Below are 22,583 nucleotides of genomic sequence, written 5' to 3'. Positions count from 1 at the left end.
ACTAAAAATATTAAAGAGGACATAGAGTAGGTCCCCTTAGACAATTTTGTGTCAAGTATCATAACATGAGTTATGAGTTGGTATCTATAGATTAGAGGGGGTGGTTGTTGGAATGAACTGGTAATTTCCTGCATATTATCATGAAACAAACATAAATAAAAAGGGCATAGTGCATGATGCTCCTTACCTCTAAATACAAAGAGCCAATGTGGAATCTGGGGAGAGTCAATGCACGCAGTCTAACCTTACCTCTAAACACATAGAGATGATTTTCGTGACTCAAACTCTAGTCTATCAGGTCATAAAGGAGCCTTTCCATTGTACCAAGGTCTACTTTCATCCTCATGAATGAAACGTAGCTATATAAAATTCTCATGAACGAAATATAGCTATCTAAAATTCCAGGCCTTATCTTTGATTTTCTCTTCTCTCTTTTATTTCTCTTCTCTCTCGTTTGATCTCTTTCCTTCAATTTCTTGTATTCTTGAATGAAAATCTAGGGAGATTACCATACAATTTTAACTCCAACTGAAATCCTGTATATATTGTTTGGTTCCTCGATACTGGTGTACTTTTGGAAAGTCATGTATAAAAAAAGTCAAATATTGCAGCAATCAATATAAGATGGACTGGGCCTCCAGTGCTACAATTACATAATTTGTTCTCAACGAAAAGGTTGAAAAGCATAGTACAAGAAAATATTTGTTTACCTAATGAAACCTTACAACTTTAAAGATCCAGGGAAACTGTGCAGGCTGAGTTTACCAAGTAACCTGGTATATGATGATAAAAACCCAATAAAAAAATAACAAAACAGAACTCCGGCTCTTGATTTTAGTGACAGTACAAGTGTCCCCAACAAGCATCCATTTAACTCTTTATAAGTTGCAAAAGTATTATCATAGTAGCAACATATATCTAGGAAGAAAACGCAAAATTATGCAATGCAGACCAAGGACGGGCCAAAGGTAGTGAGGAATTTCACGCATCAAGCTTCGTGATTGTGTTCATGCAAGAAAAGGGAGGCTGAAAAGCCGTAAATGCAGAAAAAGCTTCCAAGCATACCAAGTGAAACATAGTATTTTGTAACTGTAGATTAATGTGCATGAAAGAATAGAAAATCAGGAACTGACCTTGATACACTGATGTATACGGAAGCAGTTTCTTCCAACATTATTAGTTGGATAAAGAGGGTCATCAATATGAATTGGATCGATGCTGCAAATCAAACAATAAAAATAATAAAAAGCAAGTCAAGATGCCACAATCTGGAAGTCTAACTAAATAATACATAAAATTCCATTATCTAACCTGAGTCCTCTTTCCCGGTTCATATAAATTCCACTTCCTTGGATTGAAACACGCATATGACGTGGTTCAAAAATATACCTGCAAGTGAACAAAAAAAATATGGGATTAAGTTGCATGTTTGAATTTTGATTACACTGAAACCAGATATACTCTCGAATCATACAGTGGGAAAATCCCATAGAAACAGAAATGTGGCCATGCCAAAATATGTTCAAATGTCCATAAATGTTTGACTAGAAGAAAACCTAAAGCAACATTTCCTTACCCAAAGAAGTAGAGAAAGTCCATCAGAAGGCCACCAAGGTTCTGCCAAAACCACAAGTGATATAAGTTACAGAGCTGAAAGTACATCATCAACTTTGCAATTCTTAGTCATGCTAGAAAAGTGTATAACATCAAATATCTGGTTTACAAAATTCATTTATCACAAAAGACTACACAGCTAAACAAGTCATGTTGTACAGGCTTCTACCTAAGGAACCTAAAATAAAGAGCATGATAAAAACTAAGGAAAAAATAATTAATGTTAGTCAGGCTCAAAAAGAGAGAGAGTTTCCTGAACTGTATCATGGACTTGTGAGAGTACACATCGGAGAGCCTTGCAGAAAAAACAAAAGACAATTAAATGTTTCAATAAATAAAAAACACTGGATAGCATGCAGTTGCTCCTTTGCAATCTAGGTGACCAAGGTTTGAAGATATGAAAACTACTTGCAGTAGTAAGGCTGTGTACATTGACCAGCTCTGCAGACCCTGCATTAGTGAGTCTTATGCACTGAGCTATCCTTTTTTATTGATTAACATGTGGTTGATCCAAGATATGAAACTAATAGGCTTTCATTTGTGTCTTGCCCCCCACTAGAACAGTCAATCCTGAAGTTCAATTGGCATGTTTCATGGAATAATATACCTAACCACATTCCATAACATGCTGATCCAAGTATGAATCACACTACAAGAAATGATTTCACTTGTGCATGCCATTCAACATACTAGCATAGACAAATAAAAAAGGATCAGCAACCCTGGATGGAACAAATTAAAGTTAAAGCATGTTATTCAATTAGCATTTACCATTTTATCTGTCATGTCTTGCACGACTTATAAAGTTTGATTAACCCTGACTCCTAGTTCATGATGAAATAAAAATTCATTTTTTTTCCATAAAATACTGAGTACTTACTTGGTTATTAGGCCGACCAACATGGTGTTCATGCTGCAGAAAACGTATAATCAACAACACCTGCACATGGCCACACGAGCAACTAACACCATAGAATCCTTTGGACATATAAAAATAATGAAGCATGAAAATATATCTTCAGCATTAGCTCAGCAACAATTCCTATCTGGATAAGAGACCAAGACCTATGGTGAAAGATAGTTCTACTCCAATACCAATTCAAAATATGAGAGTTAAAATTTTAGCAAAATACTACCATGTATCATCTTTAAAGCAGAAAGACAAGGAATGATGAGGAAACATCAGTTTCAAAATTGTAATATGAGAATGTGTCCTAAGAAAATGCCCTTATCATCAATGTAATCAAGATCAAGATTGTCCTCAACTTACATGGAAAAGTATACCGGAACAAACATAGGCCAAAGACTGAGATTGGCATGAGCCAAAATCGAAATTCCAACACCAAAATAATTGATTTGTCAGCCAAGCCCTGTCCTAAATGGATCATATTATCCAAGCTTATATCACCTCAGAGTTGACGAATGAATCAATTCCACGTAAACTGTGATGGTTCAGTCACTCAATGATCCAAGCTTGTCTGAGTTAGATATTACCTCTAAAAAATTAAGCTAAATGCTGGGTAGCTGAAGTTTATCTATTCCCAAAGTTTAAGTTTCTTAATTTTCAAAAAAAATAAATATTTAATTTTTGTTTACAAATTACTTTTCAACCAAACTTCAATTCAACTTTCCAAAGGATTTAATATGGACAACCAGAGCAGTCCAATCCCAAATTCTATAGGCGATCCCAAGATCATTCTTGATTCTACCACTAAAAAATGCAACTTCTTAGTACCATATTCAGCATAAGTAATGGCTGGTCTAAATAAATAATGCAAAAGTGGGGACATAAAACAATTACTACAAAATTGTAATAAACAGAAAAATTAATCAAAGTAGATAAAAAAAAACACAGGTATTTATTGCAAAAAATAAAATATAAAAATTTCATAACTATAAAATTTTGATCGATTAGTCTCATATGTACTTCTCTTTTGATTATTTAAATTCCCCTTCATTCATCAAGAAGCACCTATAATATTTTATAAAAATAGAAAGGACCAGTTTTAAAATATCTATATAGATTTGAGTAGTAATGAACCAACGTAGTTCAAACTTCAAAAATGACAGTTTTTTCTTCTAAATTGACATTTTTCCTCTTTGAATTGAGTATGTTTGCTTTCCAGAGCAACTAAGTTGGACTGGTCATATATCTTTCATGATACTCATTTTTAGTTGATCCCAATTTTTTGAAGTAAACATGTGGTTGTTTCTTAGTGAAGATTGATGGATCCTCCTTTTGAATTTTGGGAACACTTGTGAACCCCCAAATCATCTTTTAACTTCGTCCCATCACTTTTTCAGATTTTTCCTTGGCTGCCAAACAATGTCTATTATTTGGGAACCACAGGACAATTTCCACCAAGTTCCCCACATGCAAGGTTCAGAAAAGAGATCCGGTATTAATAAATCTAACTTGAATCCAGCACGTAAACTGGACAACCATAGTATGACTTGTAATGGATTATCACTAAGTTCCCAGCATGGTTAAAAAGACCAGTCGGTCTGACCTGGTTCCAGAATGTGGACTGGGTGAATATGCTTGTTCTAGTTGGAGACCAATGTTTCTTAATTATTTTAATTTTTTTTACCTGGACAACTATTGGCTTTCAACAACAGGCATGCAAATGGTAAAATATAACATTTAAAAAATCAGGGAGTTGTTGTTTGCCACCACCTCATCCACCTTCTATCACCGCCACTACCTCCTCCCATCATTGCCATCACCACTTCCTCTTCCTTGTCAACCTCCTTCCCTCTGATCTCCCTCTTTCTCTGTGGTCTATGCTGATCATTATACCATTTGTCAAGATGCCCCACGTACCGAGACCCTCAGTGGTCCAACCAAGGACTGTACGAGCTTGGGACCAATTTGAGATCTTACCCACATGCACTAAGACGAATGAGTCTATTCAACAATATGGTTTTCAAGGAAATTCAAATTTGAGGAAGAAATTCATTTTTCCTGTAAACATGGCTTACAACAATGTAATCATCTGCAAAACAAATCTAAGTCCTGTATTAAGGGAAGAAAGAACTAGTGACCGTTTACAGGAACCAATCAGTACTATTTAATACAGAAAACTATAATTCAATGAACTGAAGAATTGGTACCGATCAGACACAGCTCACAAAGGATAAGAAAAGAGAAAGTCCAATACTCCATATATTAGGCTTTTTACCAACTACAACAACCAGGTTCATGGAATGACAATCAACATGCAGAAGATTTAACCATTTTGCTTCATGTTTCAGCAATTATGACTAATTGCCTATACAACATCAGGTATATCCTTCAACCAACTTTCAACATCTAACTAGTAAAACAAAGTCTATTAGAGAAGACAGAATTATCGACCATTTGATGAGAAGAATACAGTTTACAAGGAACCATATATTGTTATTGACTTATTGTATCCCAGTATTACTAGTGGGCTAATTACATATTAGCCCCTGTAGTTAGCTATCTTTAGCATCCCGGTCTTTACATTTTAAAAAGTTACATTGGCATACCTATAGTTATAAAAGTGAAACATCTAGGCCCATTTACCCTAATATCATTGGTTTTACTAACAAAAATACGAAAACAAATTGCAAAAAGATAATTGTAACGTTCCAGTAGGTGGTGGCGGACGACGTCGGTGGTGGCAGACGACAGCACCACTAGAGGCCACGAGTGGTTGTTAAGGATGAGGAGAGCAACAGCGAGAGGTGAGGGCTGCTCTATATCTGCGTCGACACCAACGCAATTGTCGAGAGACAAAAGGGCCGCTCGGTCGTTGCTTTGCATCAACGTTGGTGCCAACACAGATGCAGAGCGGCCCTCCCCTCTCACCGTCACTCTTCACATCCACAACAGCCACCCGCAACCCCTAGCAACGTCGTCGTTCACCACCACCGACTGAAATGTTAAAATTTTCCTTTTGCCCTTTGTTTTCGTGTTTTCATTAGTAAAACCGATATCGTTATGGTAAATGGACCTAGATGTTTCACTTTCGTAACTATAAGGATGCCAATGTAACTTTTTAAAGTGTAAGAATCGGGATACTAAAGATAGCTAACTACATGAGGTAATCTGTAATGAGCCCGTTACTAGTTACTAGAACAGTAGAGTCAATTAAAATACAATAAGAACATATGTAATGGGGTCGACTAGAATAGATGATACTAGAACAACAACAAGCCCTCGTGTCCCAACTATATGAGGTTAGCTGCAATCATTTATTCCCTGCTATTTGAGCTCTGCTGAAGGCAACCGCTAGTCAAAGAATCGTCTCAATTTCTTTTTTATTGCTTCTAAGAAAAAGCCTTACAGATCCTCCTAGGCCTCTTCTCAAACCATTGATCTTATTAAACTCACTAAGTTTCAGCAGCACATATAGGTCCCTGATGAACATGCCCATACCATCTTAAACCCCTTTCCTTTATTTAACTCCCCGTCATAATTACGCCGATTCTTCCAACGTAAACATTTATTGTTCTATATATATTATCCTTTCTAGTAGAGCTAAAATATGACAAAATCCATTTTAAGAAACGATCCAATGTCACATTAGCAAATTGTATTCGATGGCGTAGAAAAGCTCAAACTCCACGAAATGTAATAGTCAAACATTTCATTTTGCTAGAAGTTGTTTTCCCCCCATTCTCTTACTGTTTTACATCTGCAATGCCATCTGCCCTTTGTCTACTTGCGACATTTAATTTCGAGCCAGATTTTCATGGACAGAGAAAGTGCAACGCATGACTTAAAAGTGTCATTTGTATGGGTTCAAGTGGAACTTAATATCGTCTTGGATGCTAATCATTAGTCTAGAGCATTTTCTTCAACACAATTGATAGAAAGGAGATAGTACACTATTATTATCGAAGCATTTATTTATGTACTTCATAGATCTGACAAGCTAGAAGAGGTCCGCCACTCCATTGCTTCCTAGCTACCACCACTTTCGATTTCTCCATGGATCCAGATACTCCAACTATCCTCCTTCGCCACCTTTCATCAGATCTCTTACTCCATCTAAACTCCACCATTAATTTCTGCCTCTTTTACTCACTCACCAAACTAAGTTGCCATATAATGCTTCAGTTGGTCAATAAAATGTCTCGATCCAAGGTTTGGAGTACCATTTGGTACAATTTGGCACCAGGGGTATTTACCAATCTAACAACCTATTGGTATGTGGACCAAGATAAACTGAGTGGTACACCTGGCATAGAGCTTGTATCATCTGGTATATAGTCAATATGGGGCCTATACCGCCTCGTATGCCTAGTATAGGTCAATACATGCCTTGTACCTGGAAGTTTTTATTTTTCAGGCTTTTTCCAAAACCCGATATGTACTAGCATACTGACACTATGGATTGGTATGGTACAAATTGAGCCTTGACAGATATGCTATCGCTACACAAAATTGCAAACCTTGTCTTTGTCATGTGATTTCTTAATCTATGTCTGAATTTCATTCGTTAGCTCCAGCTGCTACCTATATTTCTGTACTTCAGTGAATCATGGTTGCATACTTGCATTATGTTCTCTAAAACAGAAAACGTGCTATTGCATATGCATAAACATATAGCAATTGCTTGTGCATCATGTAGCTACTTCCAACAAACTGCTTCAACATCATAAAACCTTAATATGTATAATCATACTTATGCAATAATATTTATCACTGACAGAAATTTAATCCATGCTTCGAAGGCTAATTGACAAGAAAAAAAGAAGCATATGTAGGAATTAGGATCAATAAAGAGATGAATTTCAATGACATTATCTAAATTCTTCAATTTCTCAAGTCACAATTCAAAACAAATTGCAATGTAAGTTACCAAGCAGTATGAACTTAAACCACCAGAATAAGCATGGTCCAAACTTCGATCAGCCAGGAACTTCTTAAGTACTAAAGCCAGCGGTACAGAAGCAGGAAATTGCTGGGTCAGTTCTCTAACCTGCACATGATAATTATAAGTCATACACATTTAGACATTGTCTAACTCATCATCCTTAACCATTCAGTGAGTGCTACATGTATCGGCAATTTAAGCTGCTACTGTAGTCCTTAAAAAGAAAAGGATAGTACAAACTAATTCAATTCCATTAATTTAATTCGGTCAGAGAACATATTCTTCAAATATTGCAATAAGCAAGAAGAAAACTAAGAAAGGGAAGTTGGATAAAATTTCTGCTAATTCCTTATTCTCAGACATAAGAAAGAAAAGTCAATACCACTCAAATATGAAGAGCACGATGATAATAAAATCTCATGTATTCAAAGTCAATGACATTAGAACCATGCCAATTGCTAGCAACACTATATTACCTCAGCTTTTCCTAACTTGTTTACTCTTGTTTTCTCCAATAATTAATGCCTCAAATTCATTTTTCATAATGAGAGAATAAAGGTGGCAACCATGGTTTTAAAAGTCAGCCAATTATCATGCTCCAACAGTCCCACATTAGGACTCATGATGAGTTGGTTGGTAAATAAAGCTTGGTGGTTTGCCACTAAGCATTCTAGGCCATGTGATTTTGGACCAAATCTATCCATGTTTTCAGGCTAATAAGTACACCAAGTCCATGAGAATAATGATACCAGTGAAATTGGGCTTACTAGAAAAAACTTAAAAGACTTGAGGTAGACAATATCAGTGAAATTGCAATTAGATTTTGAATTTTAAATGAACTACATAGAGATACTCTAATTTCTCAGAAATAGATAATCTTGGGTGTTGCATCTAGAAGGTTGGAAATAAAGTTTCTTTCCAAAATAAATTCAATTATTATTAAAAGTTCAAAAAAGTCAATCATGATTAATAATGTTGAAATCTTAATTAATAAGGCGCATCTAGATAGCTAATAATATATTTTATATTACTTTATTTTTTGCATAAGGAAACACCTAATCTAGCAGCAAATAAATAAATTCAAAATATCTAAAATTTCTAGGAATTCACATCTACGTTTGCCAAATCCATATAATTTTTGGAATGTGTTAGCTAATTCCTACGAGGGCCAACCCTAGTGTCACAATAACATTTCTCCTAAGCAACTTATATGAGTCATGAAAACGATCTCTCTGCTGACGTAAAACTACATACACTAACCCTTCCTATAATCTCTGTTAGTCGGAGACTCATGCACCAGGCTACCCTTGTGTCAGCCAGTTCCTACAAAAGTCACCACCTCTTTCATTGGTGGGAAAGGTGAGTTTGCGAACTTAAGACGTGGTACACAAGGGATTGATGCAACTGTGACAGCTATCAGATGCATTACCAAAAGATTGCACTTACACTTACAATTTTCTTCTCAGCATATAAGCTGGGCAGTACTACCACGACATGCGTTGGTGAATCAACCAAGTGTTCTGGTAGATGGTAACCATGGCACAGATTCTATCATAAGAAGGCCCAATGTTTACAAGCACATGTTTATCTTCTCCAAAGTAGATTATAGCTATTATAATTTATAAGGTATTTATACTTCCATGTGCAAAGTCAAAGCAAAAAATATCCAACATTTGCTACTAATCCAACAACACTTTTAAATAAGTGTATTACCAGTACTTCTCTAAGCATATGCATTAAGTTCACAGACAATAAATTTTACGGCTTTAGTACTCTAGACCAGGGTTCGCCATTTCGAGTGCTGGACACATCTCAGAGATTTATCGATACAGTATGTACCAGTGTACCGACACAAAATATTGGGGCAAGTCGAGGGGGACTCATACAAGCCGTGTTTCAGTGGTGAGTCGGACTAGTATGTGCCGCCCATACCATACCAACTCGGGTGGTACAACAAAACTTGCTCTAGACATCATAATCAGAAAGTCATGCCCTTTTGAAAAAAATTTATAAGTTTTAGCACCCCTAATCCATGCCAATTTATTCACCCTCAACAATATGAGAGCATGTTTATGTTAATAACTCTTGAGTGCTAAAGTTATTTAGCATCTACAAAGGACAATTTGAAATCAACAGTCCAGAAACAGCAACCAAGGCACAGAAACATCATAAATTGTTCCATCTAGATTGGTCTTCTTACAAAAAACCTATCTCTGTAAGGGTAAAATAAAATCTTTCTCTGCTCCCATGACAGAAAGCTTGCTTACATGTGCCTTGATTGTCAAGGAGAACCAAGATACAACACTTGTGGCAATTCCAATTTCTTTATGCTTGCTCACTATATAGAAAACAATATTGATTGTATGCACATATCCAGTCATTGCCATAAACTAATGCCAATACAGATGAAGAAAAGCAAGGACACAGCTAACCTTTACTTGCCAGATATAGCAACAGAAAAGGGAAAAAAATTTATGCATCATAGCCCAAAATATTCTTCAAGAAACAACTATTGCCAGAAAATAATACTAAAGCAATTATGTGATGATAAGGCCATAGGGCATCAAAGGATAATTGGCAATGTGATGAACACAGAACTTCAGATGCAAAAATAATTGGTAATCATCGACTGAAAGTTAATGTTATGCATCCAATTGTTTCATGTAAACAACCAAGTATATTATTCTAGCATTAATTTCTAGATTTTGATACAGAAATAGAAAATTAACCTTTAGATACTGAAAATTTGAGCTCAATGTAAACTAGCCTAAGAAGCTCACTCAACCTATATTCGATCAATAAAATATGATGCAAAAGAGCAGAAATCAATGCGATCATAACAATTTTACTTTCTTAAAGAAATGGAGGATATCCAAATCCACTTTGCTAAAACATAACAACAAAACATGCAGATTACCAGTTCAGAAGTTTGAAGTCCAGTATGTGATGCTGATTTGAAGCTGATATCAAGACGAATCGACTTTACATCAATGTTATCATCCTTTTTCATTTTTGAATATGGCCAAGAGGTACAGTCTGAACTAGAAAGATCAGTAGTAGGAATGTTGCATTGTCTCCCAGGAACCATACTTGAAAGTGCTCGTGGTATATCCACCATGGACGATTTCTTTCTTGAAATATCAATGTCGTCAGGAACTTCTGCCACCAGCATGATTACAGGAATCTGGAAACAAAACAGATATACATGACAAAAAGAATCTTAAAGATAATAACACAACTAAGAATAATATGTGAAAGAGGGAACCATACCGCAGTATTCTCTATGGTCTTGAGGGAGTCATTTCTAACCCACTCCTGGTTTGCAAGGTATCTAGCTGCATGCTGGAGAAAGAATGATATTCAAATGTAACATCATACAATAGTAAATAAAAGATAATATTAGCAAAAATACTCCAGCATTTCATAATCAACATATCCACCTCACCAGTTGTACACAGTTACATGAGAAGTTATAACAAATCAAGGTCCCCCCATGAAAAGTTAAAACAAATCAAGGTCCCTCAAAAAAGGTAAGTATTCAAAAGAGAGACTTTGTCAAGAGAAAAAGGAAGCATATAGAAGGTTTTGACAGAATTTTTAGATGTATAAAAGGTTATCCGATATTGTCTATCAATCATCACTAATTCTCTATTTAAGTGGAAGACTCAAATTCTGACTAAAACATAGCACGCAAAACCAATGATACCGATAGAGCAACAGTGCATGCTGAACTGAAAGAAACATAGTAAGATGAAATTAACTAAATAGATCATCCTCAACCAGATTACTATCCATACAGAACATCAACTATGATCTTCTCAATTGCTATGCCCCATTATGCCCTAGGATGCTAAAGCTATACAGATAACTCCAGCCATGTAGTTTAGATGAATGGCAGGATATAGAATTATCAGGCAGCAAAATCACATATTAACAATGATATTTCAAATGTTGCTGATCAAGAAAGCATGCACAAATTCAAAGCGTGCACAAGTTCCCTTATGATTATAACACAATACCAAAGATAAATTAAACTTAGCTCTTCAATGAGGTGGAAATGCCTAAACTTTTTCTAAGCACACAGGAATAGTAAATAAAGCACATATGAAAAGATCCTAAACGCAAACTTGAGACTAGATTTATCAAAAAGAAGCAGTATAGAGAGTAATTTTTATGTTCATTTATCTAAGGTGAAACAAAACAAACTAGATCCAGAGATACATATTTGAAAAATCATTGCTACATACAGGATGTGAGAAAATGATGGTTACAAAAAGATAAGAAACTACCATAGACACGGCATATCAGCTCCACTCCAATCTTTTAATAATAGGAATACCAAAATCTTTAGCAGATTGGACAACAAGAATCCCCAAACATAGGGTCGAGATGAATTGCCAAATTACCTGAAGGCATGTTTCCTTGATACCATTACGACCTTCCAAAATTCCAGCTTCTTTGATAGGTTCCTGATGAAAAAGCCCACCTGTCATCTTTTACCCAGATCTTCTTTTTACACAACAATGAGCATAATTCTACAATTAACACAGGTTTCTAACCAAATTCCGCACTGGAGGAAGAGAAACCACGATATCTACATCACTAGTTGGAAGAGCTAAACCAGTCGCATTAGAACCAAATATGTTTGTCCTGGAGCGAGGCCAGAGGACTTGAAGGGAACGCGTTACCCTCTTGACAGCCCAATTAATGTAGGGCTTCTTAATCAGATTCTCAGCAGCAACCTTCGACATATCAATAATGATGAACCAGCAATTAATATAGGAAATACAAAACAAAATCTAGAAATGAAATGAAATGAAAATGTTGGTCAAGAAAAATTAACCGAGCTTGGAAATCATGCAATTCAAAACCTTGCTACATCATGCGTAATTCAATCAAACAAATTGGTCAACAAAGATTAATTGTGCTTATAAATCTTGTGCAATTCAGATCCATGCATCTAACACATTATGAGTAATCAATGAATTTATACACAAGGATTTAAATCCCAGTATTGTAAATTCCAGTCCAATATTGGTCCTAGTAATTGGTCGGACTGGTACCACACTGTTCTATATGGTCCAGTGTTAGTCGTTGGACCAGTTTAGGTACTGGTCCAACTGGCAGTTAATTCTATGGTGTTACATATATACATATATACATACATATACATATATGATAGAGTGGAAGAAGAGAACGATACTAACTAAAAAACCAAGTGATGATGATATTAAATGGTGAAATAATTAACATATGCAACATCATGGACCTGAGATATGTTATACACAGAAAACGACAATAAAGAAAAAACAAATAAAGATAAGGCTACTCAAAGCAACAAACCTGCTTGCAAAAAAAATCGATTTCCTCATGAAGAAGATTGTGCATGATAGACAAGGATGTTTTAGCAGATGAACAATTCAACAACTCTGGAGGTTGCAATGGTAAAGCTACATCAGGCTGCAAAATCATTTTTACAATGAACATCATGCCATACTTGAAGAAAGATATCTAAATAAACTTTAAATATATTTGCTTACATGTTCCTGATCGAAGGCAAGCTGGGGAATTGTGATGAGATGATCTGTCAATAAAGGTCCATGAATTGACCGAACCATGGGATTGGTGGTAAGGCCTTTGTTTCCCCATGAAGGCCATACAACTTCAGCACCATCAAAACAACATCGACTTTCCTCAGAACCACTTTCATCAGAAAACCTAACACCCCAGTGTCTGGGACTTGAGCTTCCAGACCTAACAATTGGGAAGCCACGCTTTCTAGATTCTCCTACAGGAGAAGGTGGAGGAGGGCGAGGCACTCGAGGAACACAAAGTACCACGGGGGATGGTGGTCTCTTGATTTGGGGAACATCCCTCCTACTAGAAGGCACACATGGGCTTTTGTGTTCATAGCCAAGCTTAAATTCCGATCTGGATCCCCTTCTCGACATGCTTGGAACAATGATTGGCCGCAACATTGAGAATGGAAGTGTATCTCCTTTCACTCCTTCAATGACACTAGCTGAATTATTCATGGATTTTGGAGCTTTTTCTTCAGGAATATCTGGCACTGAGGAAGAGTTAATAACCTTCCCAGTAATATCATTTCCTGAAACAGCATAACCAACGGATTGGTGTCCAGATCCCACGGTGTCAAATGGTGAACAAAACTGAGTGGCAGTTGGTGAGGCCAGACCATTTGTATTGTATGAAGCAGATAATCCAGGCACTCCAACCATATCATCTATAGCTCTGTTAAGATCAGCCTCATGCCAAGCCCATCCACTATCATCAGAACTATGAGATGGTGGGCGAGAAAAACCTGATCCAACATGTTCAGCAGGATTCCAGTACATCACTCCACCACCAAAAAACTGATTATAATCCCTCCCAGATAGCATATGACTCTCTATTTCCTCCTCCGAAAGCCAATAACTTTCAGTATCCTCTGCCAAATCGGATATGTTTTTCATATCATATACATCCAGAATATCTCCAGTATGAATTCTGTCATTCTCACTAAAAGTACCAGTATTTTGAACTGCATGACCCGAAAAACCTGTACAATATGAAGATTGCAGCCTTGAATTATATCCAGAATCATAGCTTACAGTCACTGTTTGACTCAATCGAGTACAACTTTTAACCATAGGAGGCCAATCAAAACTCATTGGCAAAGTTAGAGGTGGTAAGATATGGTTGCATCCACCCTCGTTGGAAGGGAGCCTTGCCTGATGCCTCGAACATAGGAAGGACTGATGACGGTAAGCAGGCCATTCATGTCCAACATCCAAATGTAGCCTCTCCGTAGCAGCAGGAACATGCTGTGAATTGAAAGATGAAAAATTATGGGGCGCTATGACAGGCCACTCATATGATTTTCCTTCAAAAGTATTTGTTTGATTATATGAATAGCATGTTTTACTATCATTTTGAATTACAGAACCATCATCATTTGCAAAACCTTCTTGGTTTATTGAAGAAGCAACAAACTGTGAAGTTATTTTGCATAGATTTTCAGAATTATTAATCTTGGTTTCAGGCCAATCATATGATCTGCCTTTAATACTTGGCTCAGGCATAGGTAAAGAAAGATTGGATACCTGATATCTGTTTTCGTTCTCTAAACACTTCATGGATGGATCAACAGAATTTGCACTAGTTTCATCAGAGCAGATTGCACTGTTTGTCATAGATATTTGTGGCACCACTTCTAATGTATTAGCAGATTGTGAGTCACACTTGCATTCATGGTGGATTTCTGATCTGTCTGAACTTTTGGAAAAGCACAACCCAGTAACACAGTGGTTTATGGTATTATGAAGATCAAGATCCTTTTTCATGCACCCTGTATTCCCATTCTCATCCATTAAACCTGGCTCGTGATAAGGCTCACATGAATTATCTACTGGTGATGGATCAGAAATGATAGCAGATCCATTCAACAAGGGAGTAACAGTTGCTGGACCACTTAATCCATTCAACAAGGGATCAATGGCTTCTTTCCTTTCAATATCCACAGCAAGGGATGAAAGATCAGATCTTTTATCCTCAAGATCAGGACATCCAACTTTCATTGAGCTTGAGATTTTACTTTTAGTTTTAGCTCTTCTTCTTCCACTTTTCTTCTTACTGGTATGGCTCTTGCACTCAAACGAGTCGCCAATATTTTCCTACATGAAAATAACATGCATTATTAGCTCAAAATAAATATTAACAAGAATATATGTCCAAATAATTACAGTGTCGTTCTCTGCTGATGGAGTCCCATTTCCATGATCTTTCAGTGTAGTAGTAGTTGTTTTAGCCTTCTGATTATCCATTGGCAAAATAGTGTCCTCTTGGGAACAAAGCCTAGTTGTGCTATCACGTGCACTGTCTGCTCCACATTCATGACCCTGGCAATTAAGCAACTCTTTATTATAAGTAAGACATGTCAAAATGCAGAGGTCAAACAAACTAAGAATAATGAGACCAGTGCGAATACCACTGAAGTTTCGCATGAGGTGGAATCAACTTTGGATGCCTTTGGAACAGACCTCGGCTTCCCAGAACTACGAGATTTCTTCTTCCCTTTGAGACAGCCAGTGTTAGACTTCTGTTGACTTTTGTTTTGATTGGTCTTCAACTTTGCATCTCCCAGAAGTTCAACATTTATATAGTTAGTATATATACCCATGAGGAGTTTTTGTAGTTTCCTTAAAATAGAATCAGAAATGGTATCAACAGATGGTAGTGTACTAAAGAGCATTATCTTTTCTTCATATTCACTAAGATAAAGAGAACATATCTCCTGAATTACTAGTAAACAGTTCAAATATTTGGCTAGAGATTGTGGCCTTCCAGAAGATGTGTTGGTAATGATGTCCATGCAAAAATCTGGCTTCCTACTGAAGAATGGCTTCTTTGACCTCATCCAACAAGGAATGGGACCATATCTTAGTTGGAATTCACCATCAAGCTTGTGAAAACAAAGTTCATTCCACGAGGCAAGTTCTGACTCCCTGATAATTTCATTTGCCTGAAAACTTACAACTTTGTAAATAAAAAGGTGGTATAAAAAGCTGTCTGGGAGTAACATATCAAACAGACTGGCCAACAGCCTTCTCAATTACTGGTCAAACTTACAGCATCATAAATGAGAAAGTTGTACAAAAGAGCATGTCTGGGGTAACATATCATACAGACTCATTAACAGCCGTCACAATTATTGATCAAAGAGAATTCAAAAGAACACCATGCATAACAAAAGTAGTGTATTTTTTCTACTGCAGGACGAGCAGCCTTAAGCACAAAATAAACAAAAAGGCTTGAGTAGTTAATTATCAATACAAACTTTGTAAGCACCATACTGATGTTCTCCATCTATTACAAATTCAAAAAGTTCACTATAATTTCGAAAATGCAACTTGATATTTCTCAGGTGTATTTCTAAAGGATAAGTATTTCAGATGGTATAGCATGTACTCAGGAGAAATGATTACTAATTAGTAATATGAGGAGAGAACAAGGAAGACATAGGACTTGAATAGAAACTATAAACAAATATTTAAATTCTCGTAACTATACATATGACTTTTTATATATCTCAATGACGGAAAAAGATCCATATAGCCAATCTCAAATAGTTATTTTCTTTCTAATACGAGGCCCTAAATCAAGAAACTAGACACAGACTACTTCAAGCAAACTGTCGTAGACCCATCAGTAATTGGTTTTAGAATCCTTGTCCAACTGAACAACAGCAATCTTACATGTTATGTCTTTGCCTGTTTCCAGGAGCCAGGAGTATTGAACCCCATGACAGCAAAATTTCAGCGACAATGATACAAGAAAAACATGATGGTAAAATTTCCAAAATATGCAACGATGGTTATCGACATTTTTTACTTCTAGACCGATATCATAAAAGTCATGAATCAGAAGACCACATAGGACGCAAAAGACTTTAAGCCTCTCGTGATTCAGCAACCATCAAATAAGCAAAAAAGAAGCATTCACCCCGGTCCTCAAAATTTTTCAACAGCTTAAAGAGGCACATCGGCTAGCACAATCAGGAACTTTTCAAACGAAATCTGGTATGAAAATCAAACTGCAGTGTTTAGAGAGACAATGCAGTAAAAGCAGTACCAGAGATTTAGCTGCCTTCCCCAAGAAGGCCTCAAAGATTTTTTTCCTTCCTCCAGGATCCAACCCCGCCCACCAATCCAAGCAACCTTTCTTCCTCCAAAAAGCATTTGCCGCCAGACCAGCAGTCAAGGCTTTCTCCTTGGCTGCCTTCCCACCCTTCAGCTTCTTGCCTCCCTGGGAGTTAAGCCACGACAACCTCAGAGCAACCTCAAGCCGATTTGCCACAAACGCCTCCAAGCTGTAGTAGCCTTTGTCCTTCAACCAAGGCATCTCCGCCCACGGCGCCGCCAACCCGTTCACCTCCCCTCTGAGGAACCTCCCACCAGAGATCGCATCCATGACCGCCACGAAGCGGTCAACATCCGAGACAAGGTCCTCCGCCACCGTGGCCGCATCCAGGAGCGGGGAATCATCGCTGGACGCGAAAAGGAGGAGGGAATCGGCGACGGTCCTCTCGGCGGCGTCGGCAGCAGCGGCGCGGGAGAGGAGACCGTAAGAACGGCGGAAGCAGAGGGAGGGGAGGGAAGGGGAGGGGAGGTCGGGGAGGAGGAAGAAGAAGCCGTGGCCTCGGCGGCGGAGGCGGGAGAGCATCTGGAGGAGGACGCGAAGGAAGTCGGCGTCCGCGACGGTGAGGGCGGACTGGCGGTGCGCGACGGTCAGGCCCGAGAACCACCGGAGTACGGCAGCCCGAGGGCTAGGGTTAGGGTTCGATACCTTGGAGGAGGCTGAGTGGTAGAGGGCGATGTGAGCGGTGAGAGAATCAAGTCTTCGGTGGGAATCCATTTCCATAGCCCCTCTCTCTCCCTCTCTCTCTTTCTCGACAGAGACGCAAGTTCTTTGTTCATTTCAGAGACGACGGAGGGAGGGGGTCTCCGCGGGGTCTGTGAAGCTCGGCTGTCTATCGCTGTGCAGGAAACACGGTTACCTCCCCCCCTCGAAAAAAAACTCCATTGTGTAACTACTTGCGTGGCGCCGTACAAGTGTTTACGACTTACAGAGTGTCACATTTCCTGTCTCACCCGAGACAGCACCGGCGGGATTAGACTGCCGGACACGTGGTCCGTTCCGCTCTCTCAGAGACCTATTGTGCATGATGATGAAGAACAAAGGGGGCTTTTGCGCGTTTGCTCTTAAAATGCTTCCAAATAAATTATAATGGACAATTTATCGGAAAATAAAAAATACTCACCAATTCGATTTATACGTAATAGGACACATTTCGATGGATCCTAATATGACATGCAGCCCACACGTGGCACCGTAGACTCCAGTGGACAATCGCTCACCGCCTTCATACAAAACAACATCATCATGGTACAATTGTACCGGAAAGCTCAAGACTACGTTATGCGATATCGATCCGTGCAAATCGATTGATACTCACTCAAAAGTTTAAGCCGATCGCTCCAGAAGAAGTCGATCATAGTTAATCGATCACATACAACCAATTCATCCTTGTATGTATAAAATCTAACCCTCTCAGGAGAGGAGAGGAGGGTTTTTTTTTCAGAAAATTTAAATCTTTAAAACTATATATACGTTAACTTAATCTTTGGAGAGGTTAAGTTGACTGGATAAAGAATTAACAAGGAAATCAAACCAATCAAAATTGATTTCATCTAATTTATTTCACCAATTTGACACAAAATCAAATAATAAATAGGAAATAACAATAATATTTTACCTAAAAAATATGTTGAATGGTGTCCCTCTATTTGATTTTCACTTATTTAAAATATTTTTTTTATCACTTTAATAAAAATTATCCCTCTATCATTACTCTCAACCTCGGTCATCACCACAGCTCAATCACCTTCACCTTCGGCTCGTCGGGCATCGTCGCTCGTTTCCTGTTACCTCATTTCTTTCATTCTCTTTTTTTTTTTCTTTCCTCCTCTCTATTCATCCATATTATTTCATAATCTTATCTTCCTCCTCCACTCATCATTCTTCATTGTCTCGAGAGGAAAAAAAAAGAAAATAAAAAATGATTGATAAAAGAGACGATCGGAAAAAAAGGGATAACGAATAGGTTATAAAAATACTAGATAAAAACTAATTATGATGTATTATCGGATTAAACCCGATAAGTAAGAGCATTTTTAGATAAAATACCTAAAGATCAATGACATTTTTATCTCTATATATGAAAAAAAAATTATAAATAAATACATCATCCAATAGAACACAATTAGTGGTACTTTTTCTTGGTAAATCATCCAATTATAATTGCCACAAATTCTCTCATTTCCTACTATAAACTTCGGAACAGGCGGGAGATTGGCTCAGTCTCTGGGTCCCACCGGTTTGCGTGTGGGAACCCATGTTCCCTGTCTCGGTCAAACGGTCCAAGACCGGAGGACATCCTCGTCGAGATCATTCATCACACGCATCTCAAAGCACGGTCGCATGTTATGGTTCCTCGCGGTGAACTCGATGAGTTGGCTCATTATTCCTCGGGGACGAAGAAGAGCCTCCTTGCCGTGTCGTCCTCGCCTTCCAATTCCACACGTTTGCCACTTGCCAAAAGAGCTACTTCCCATCCATGTCTACATCAAGTCTGCAACAACACGTTATCTAATCACAGATGTTACTTTAATCCTCGATAGTGAAAGGTTTATTAACGATAATTAGATATTGGATAAAATGGAAAGGAGCTATGCGTGATTAATATGTGCCTAATTAGGATCGATCCCAAAACAGCGACAAGAAATCGCATGTCTTCGTGGAAGTAAAGGGATGGTGATGACAAGTGCCACGTCATTGGTGTCATCAAAGTAATCGCAGTCTCACCGGTAACCCCCGTCGTGTCCTCATGCGTTGTTCGTCTCGTTCCCACCGCTTCGCGAGTCAAAGATGCCGTGAGATCGGTCGTGTGACCATTTCTTGACCGCGACGAAAGCAACGAAAGTGTAAGGCCCTGATGGAGGAGGTGACAGCTAACATCCTCTCTCTCGTCTCACCGCCTTTGGCGGGAAAAATTCCTCCGTGTTTGACGCTCGAGATTTGTTGAGGGAAAAAAATGTCAATATGATCTAAATTTGCATATATATATATATATATATATATATATATATATATATATTTATGTAAGATGTTTTCTGAGATAAAAATATCAAGTTTTGAAGATATCACTTATATAAAGATAGTTTTTCGATTTGATTTCTTCGACGCTCGTTCAAGCTAGTAATCCTTAACATGTGAACGTAAATAGTAAAAACAAATTGATCCTCGATATATTGAATATGAGCTTTTATATTTGATAGAATATTTTATAAAAAATAATATTTAATTACTTTTAACGATCCTCTCGACCTCGAGCACTAAAGGGGATAATTGTTTTAGATTTTTATCCATATAGAAAAATGAGTGTATAGTGATTTAAACTTCACGTGATAATTATTTGTCGGATGATGATTGATTAATAGTATATTCTCCTTCAATAGATAATTAAACACAATCTTGGATTGAAAAGTGTGAGTTGATTTAACTGATAACACAAACAATTTATCGCTAAATTTTGGGATCAAATTTTTTCTTTGCTAATGTTGGGATCAAATTTAACTGATAACGTTGGGATCTCAATGAGAACTAAACGATCCAATTCACGATCAATGAGAACGCAATGAATTTCAATATATATAATTTTTCAAAGTTTGACAATATAATGTCATAAATTTTAATATTAGATATGTTTTCTCTAAAAATTTAGAGTATATATGTCTCCAAGCATTTACTCAATAAACTCAAGTTAAATAAAATATAATTTTTAAAATATTTTAAGAACAACTTTAATTACTTTTAAAATAATATTTTCTAGATCATTAAAAGCAAGTCATTTGTTCACACTAAATCAAGTGGAAGATTAGATACATGTTTATTCATTTATTCTTGAGTGAGAGACTTCTTGAAAGACATAAAAGTGTCAAAGACTTATTCGATAATTCTTCTTTTTCAATGCACGAGTTAGTGAAGATCATCTCATATTTTTAACATAACAAGTAGATCAAAAATATATATGCTTATCAATATACGATTGTTATTATAATGACATCCGAGAAATGACTATTGCTCATTTTTAATTATTATCAGGAATATCATGTGTTTCTTTGATACAAATGATTCCCTCATCGAATAATTATGTCGAGAATAAGAATAATATATGATATTTGATATGAGACGATATTTAATATCAATGGCTATTCCTATCAATGACATGAATAATAACAAGAACTATGCATGGTAGTGGAGTGACATTTGATCGAAAAAGCGGTATTATAATAACAAAAACTATGACTACTAGCATTTTGCAACCTTTCACATGAGATGATATATCCAATATCCTCATGAACTTTAAAGTCAACATGATCATTGGCATGGTATCCAAAAATGGATTGGATCAGAGAAAAATAGATCGTTCTTTATTAGCTTAATATGAGATTTTGATTGGACGAATGCTTACACGAACAAATATTCCTCTTATCGAATGCCTGAACTACGAGAAGTTGACTTGATCGCACATCGCATGGTGATGTGAAGACTTCAAACGCCCTTTTTAGGCTATAGGGTGAGTTGGAAGGCAATAAGAGGTGACCTCTCCGTGTTGGTATGATTGTGTCAAGGTGAGTACAACAAAATCATTGACTTCTATTTCAAACGCTGTCAATTATATTAGATCTTCAAACCTAATTAGATTTTATTATGTTGGGGTTTAAGTTTTTTTTTTTTTTTTGTGAATATCCAAATATGTTAAACTCCTTTAAATAATTTTTCACTATTAAATTGAGTTTTAGTTCCAATTAAAGTTTTCTTTTTCCCTAAGAAAAAATCAAGTTGTATTAATATGTTTCTTTATCCTTTCGAGTTGAATCTAACTAAACCCACTCGAGCGGGCTAATTACGTATTACTATTTATACTTGAATCATATTAGTATCGTAATAACTATACTTAAAAAATTTATATTATGATATTTATAAATTTGAAAGTGAAATAAGTAATATCGTTAACTGCATTGACGAAATACAACACGTAACATCACGTGTGCTCAAGATGATGAGCAAAATGATAATTTCAACATTCCTTCCGTTTTCAACACGTAAGATAGTTGAAATTATATTTTCTAATCGATAAAGTCCTTAGAAATGAAAATGATATTAAAATTATCTTAATGCCAATCACTTTCATGTCGATCCAATTCATGATATCAACGTTAAGATAAATAAGATTATTTATTTTATTTTTAGAATTATAAAAATTATAATATAAATATTTTTAAGTATAAGGATCACGATACTAATAAGATTTACAATAATATATAAATAGCCCAATAAAAGCAACATCCGAGAATAATTTCGATCATTCTAAACTAAGCTTTGTTTTCACCCACCAATGTTTTGGGATGATCGGAACACACATAATTCTCATCATCATTATCCACCTCACATTAACAAGCGTTGTTAGGATCAAAACGAATGCCGATCGATTCATGG

General features: G+C 36.8%; 1 protein-coding gene across 12 annotated transcripts in view; it reads right to left on the bottom strand.

Annotated features, from left to right (window-relative positions):
* The window catches only part of LOC135632804 (uncharacterized), a 29,529-nt gene extending 11,511 nt beyond the window's left edge, over window positions 1-18,018 (bottom strand). For 9 of the 12 annotated variants that reach the window (XM_065141599.1, XM_065141602.1, XM_065141614.1 and 6 more), the window contains exons 1-14: window positions 17,094-18,016; window positions 15,451-15,984; window positions 15,206-15,361; window positions 13,004-15,136; window positions 12,807-12,923; window positions 12,023-12,205; window positions 11,870-11,932; window positions 10,734-10,805; window positions 10,381-10,647; window positions 7,449-7,568; window positions 2,495-2,554; window positions 1,577-1,617; window positions 1,312-1,389; window positions 1,134-1,218 (exon numbers count right to left, since the gene is read on the bottom strand). In XM_065141599.1, coding sequence (XP_064997671.1) covers window positions 1,134-1,218; window positions 1,312-1,389; window positions 1,577-1,617; window positions 2,495-2,554; window positions 7,449-7,568; window positions 10,381-10,647; window positions 10,734-10,805; window positions 11,870-11,932; window positions 12,023-12,205; window positions 12,807-12,923; window positions 13,004-15,136; window positions 15,206-15,361; window positions 15,451-15,984; window positions 17,094-17,882 — 4,698 coding nt within the window. In that variant the 5' untranslated portion in view covers window positions 17,883-18,016. Of the gene's footprint in view, window positions 1-1,133; window positions 1,219-1,311; window positions 1,390-1,576; window positions 1,618-2,494; window positions 2,661-7,448; window positions 7,569-10,380; window positions 10,648-10,733; window positions 10,806-11,869; window positions 11,933-12,022; window positions 12,206-12,806; window positions 12,924-13,003; window positions 15,137-15,205; window positions 15,362-15,450; window positions 15,985-17,093 lie in introns of those variants that run through there. The other 3 variants (XM_065141650.1, XM_065141644.1, XM_065141652.1) reach the window with 3 other exon arrangements.
* Window positions 18,019-22,583: the final 4,565 nt, after the last annotated feature.

The sequence above is a fragment of the Musa acuminata genome, chromosome BXJ1-3, assembly GCF_036884655.1.
Source record: "Musa acuminata AAA Group cultivar baxijiao chromosome BXJ1-3, Cavendish_Baxijiao_AAA, whole genome shotgun sequence".
NCBI lineage: Eukaryota > Viridiplantae > Streptophyta > Magnoliopsida > Zingiberales > Musaceae > Musa > Musa acuminata.
Note: the sequence above shows the minus strand (reverse complement) of the source record. Positions and strands in the feature narration are given on the sequence as shown.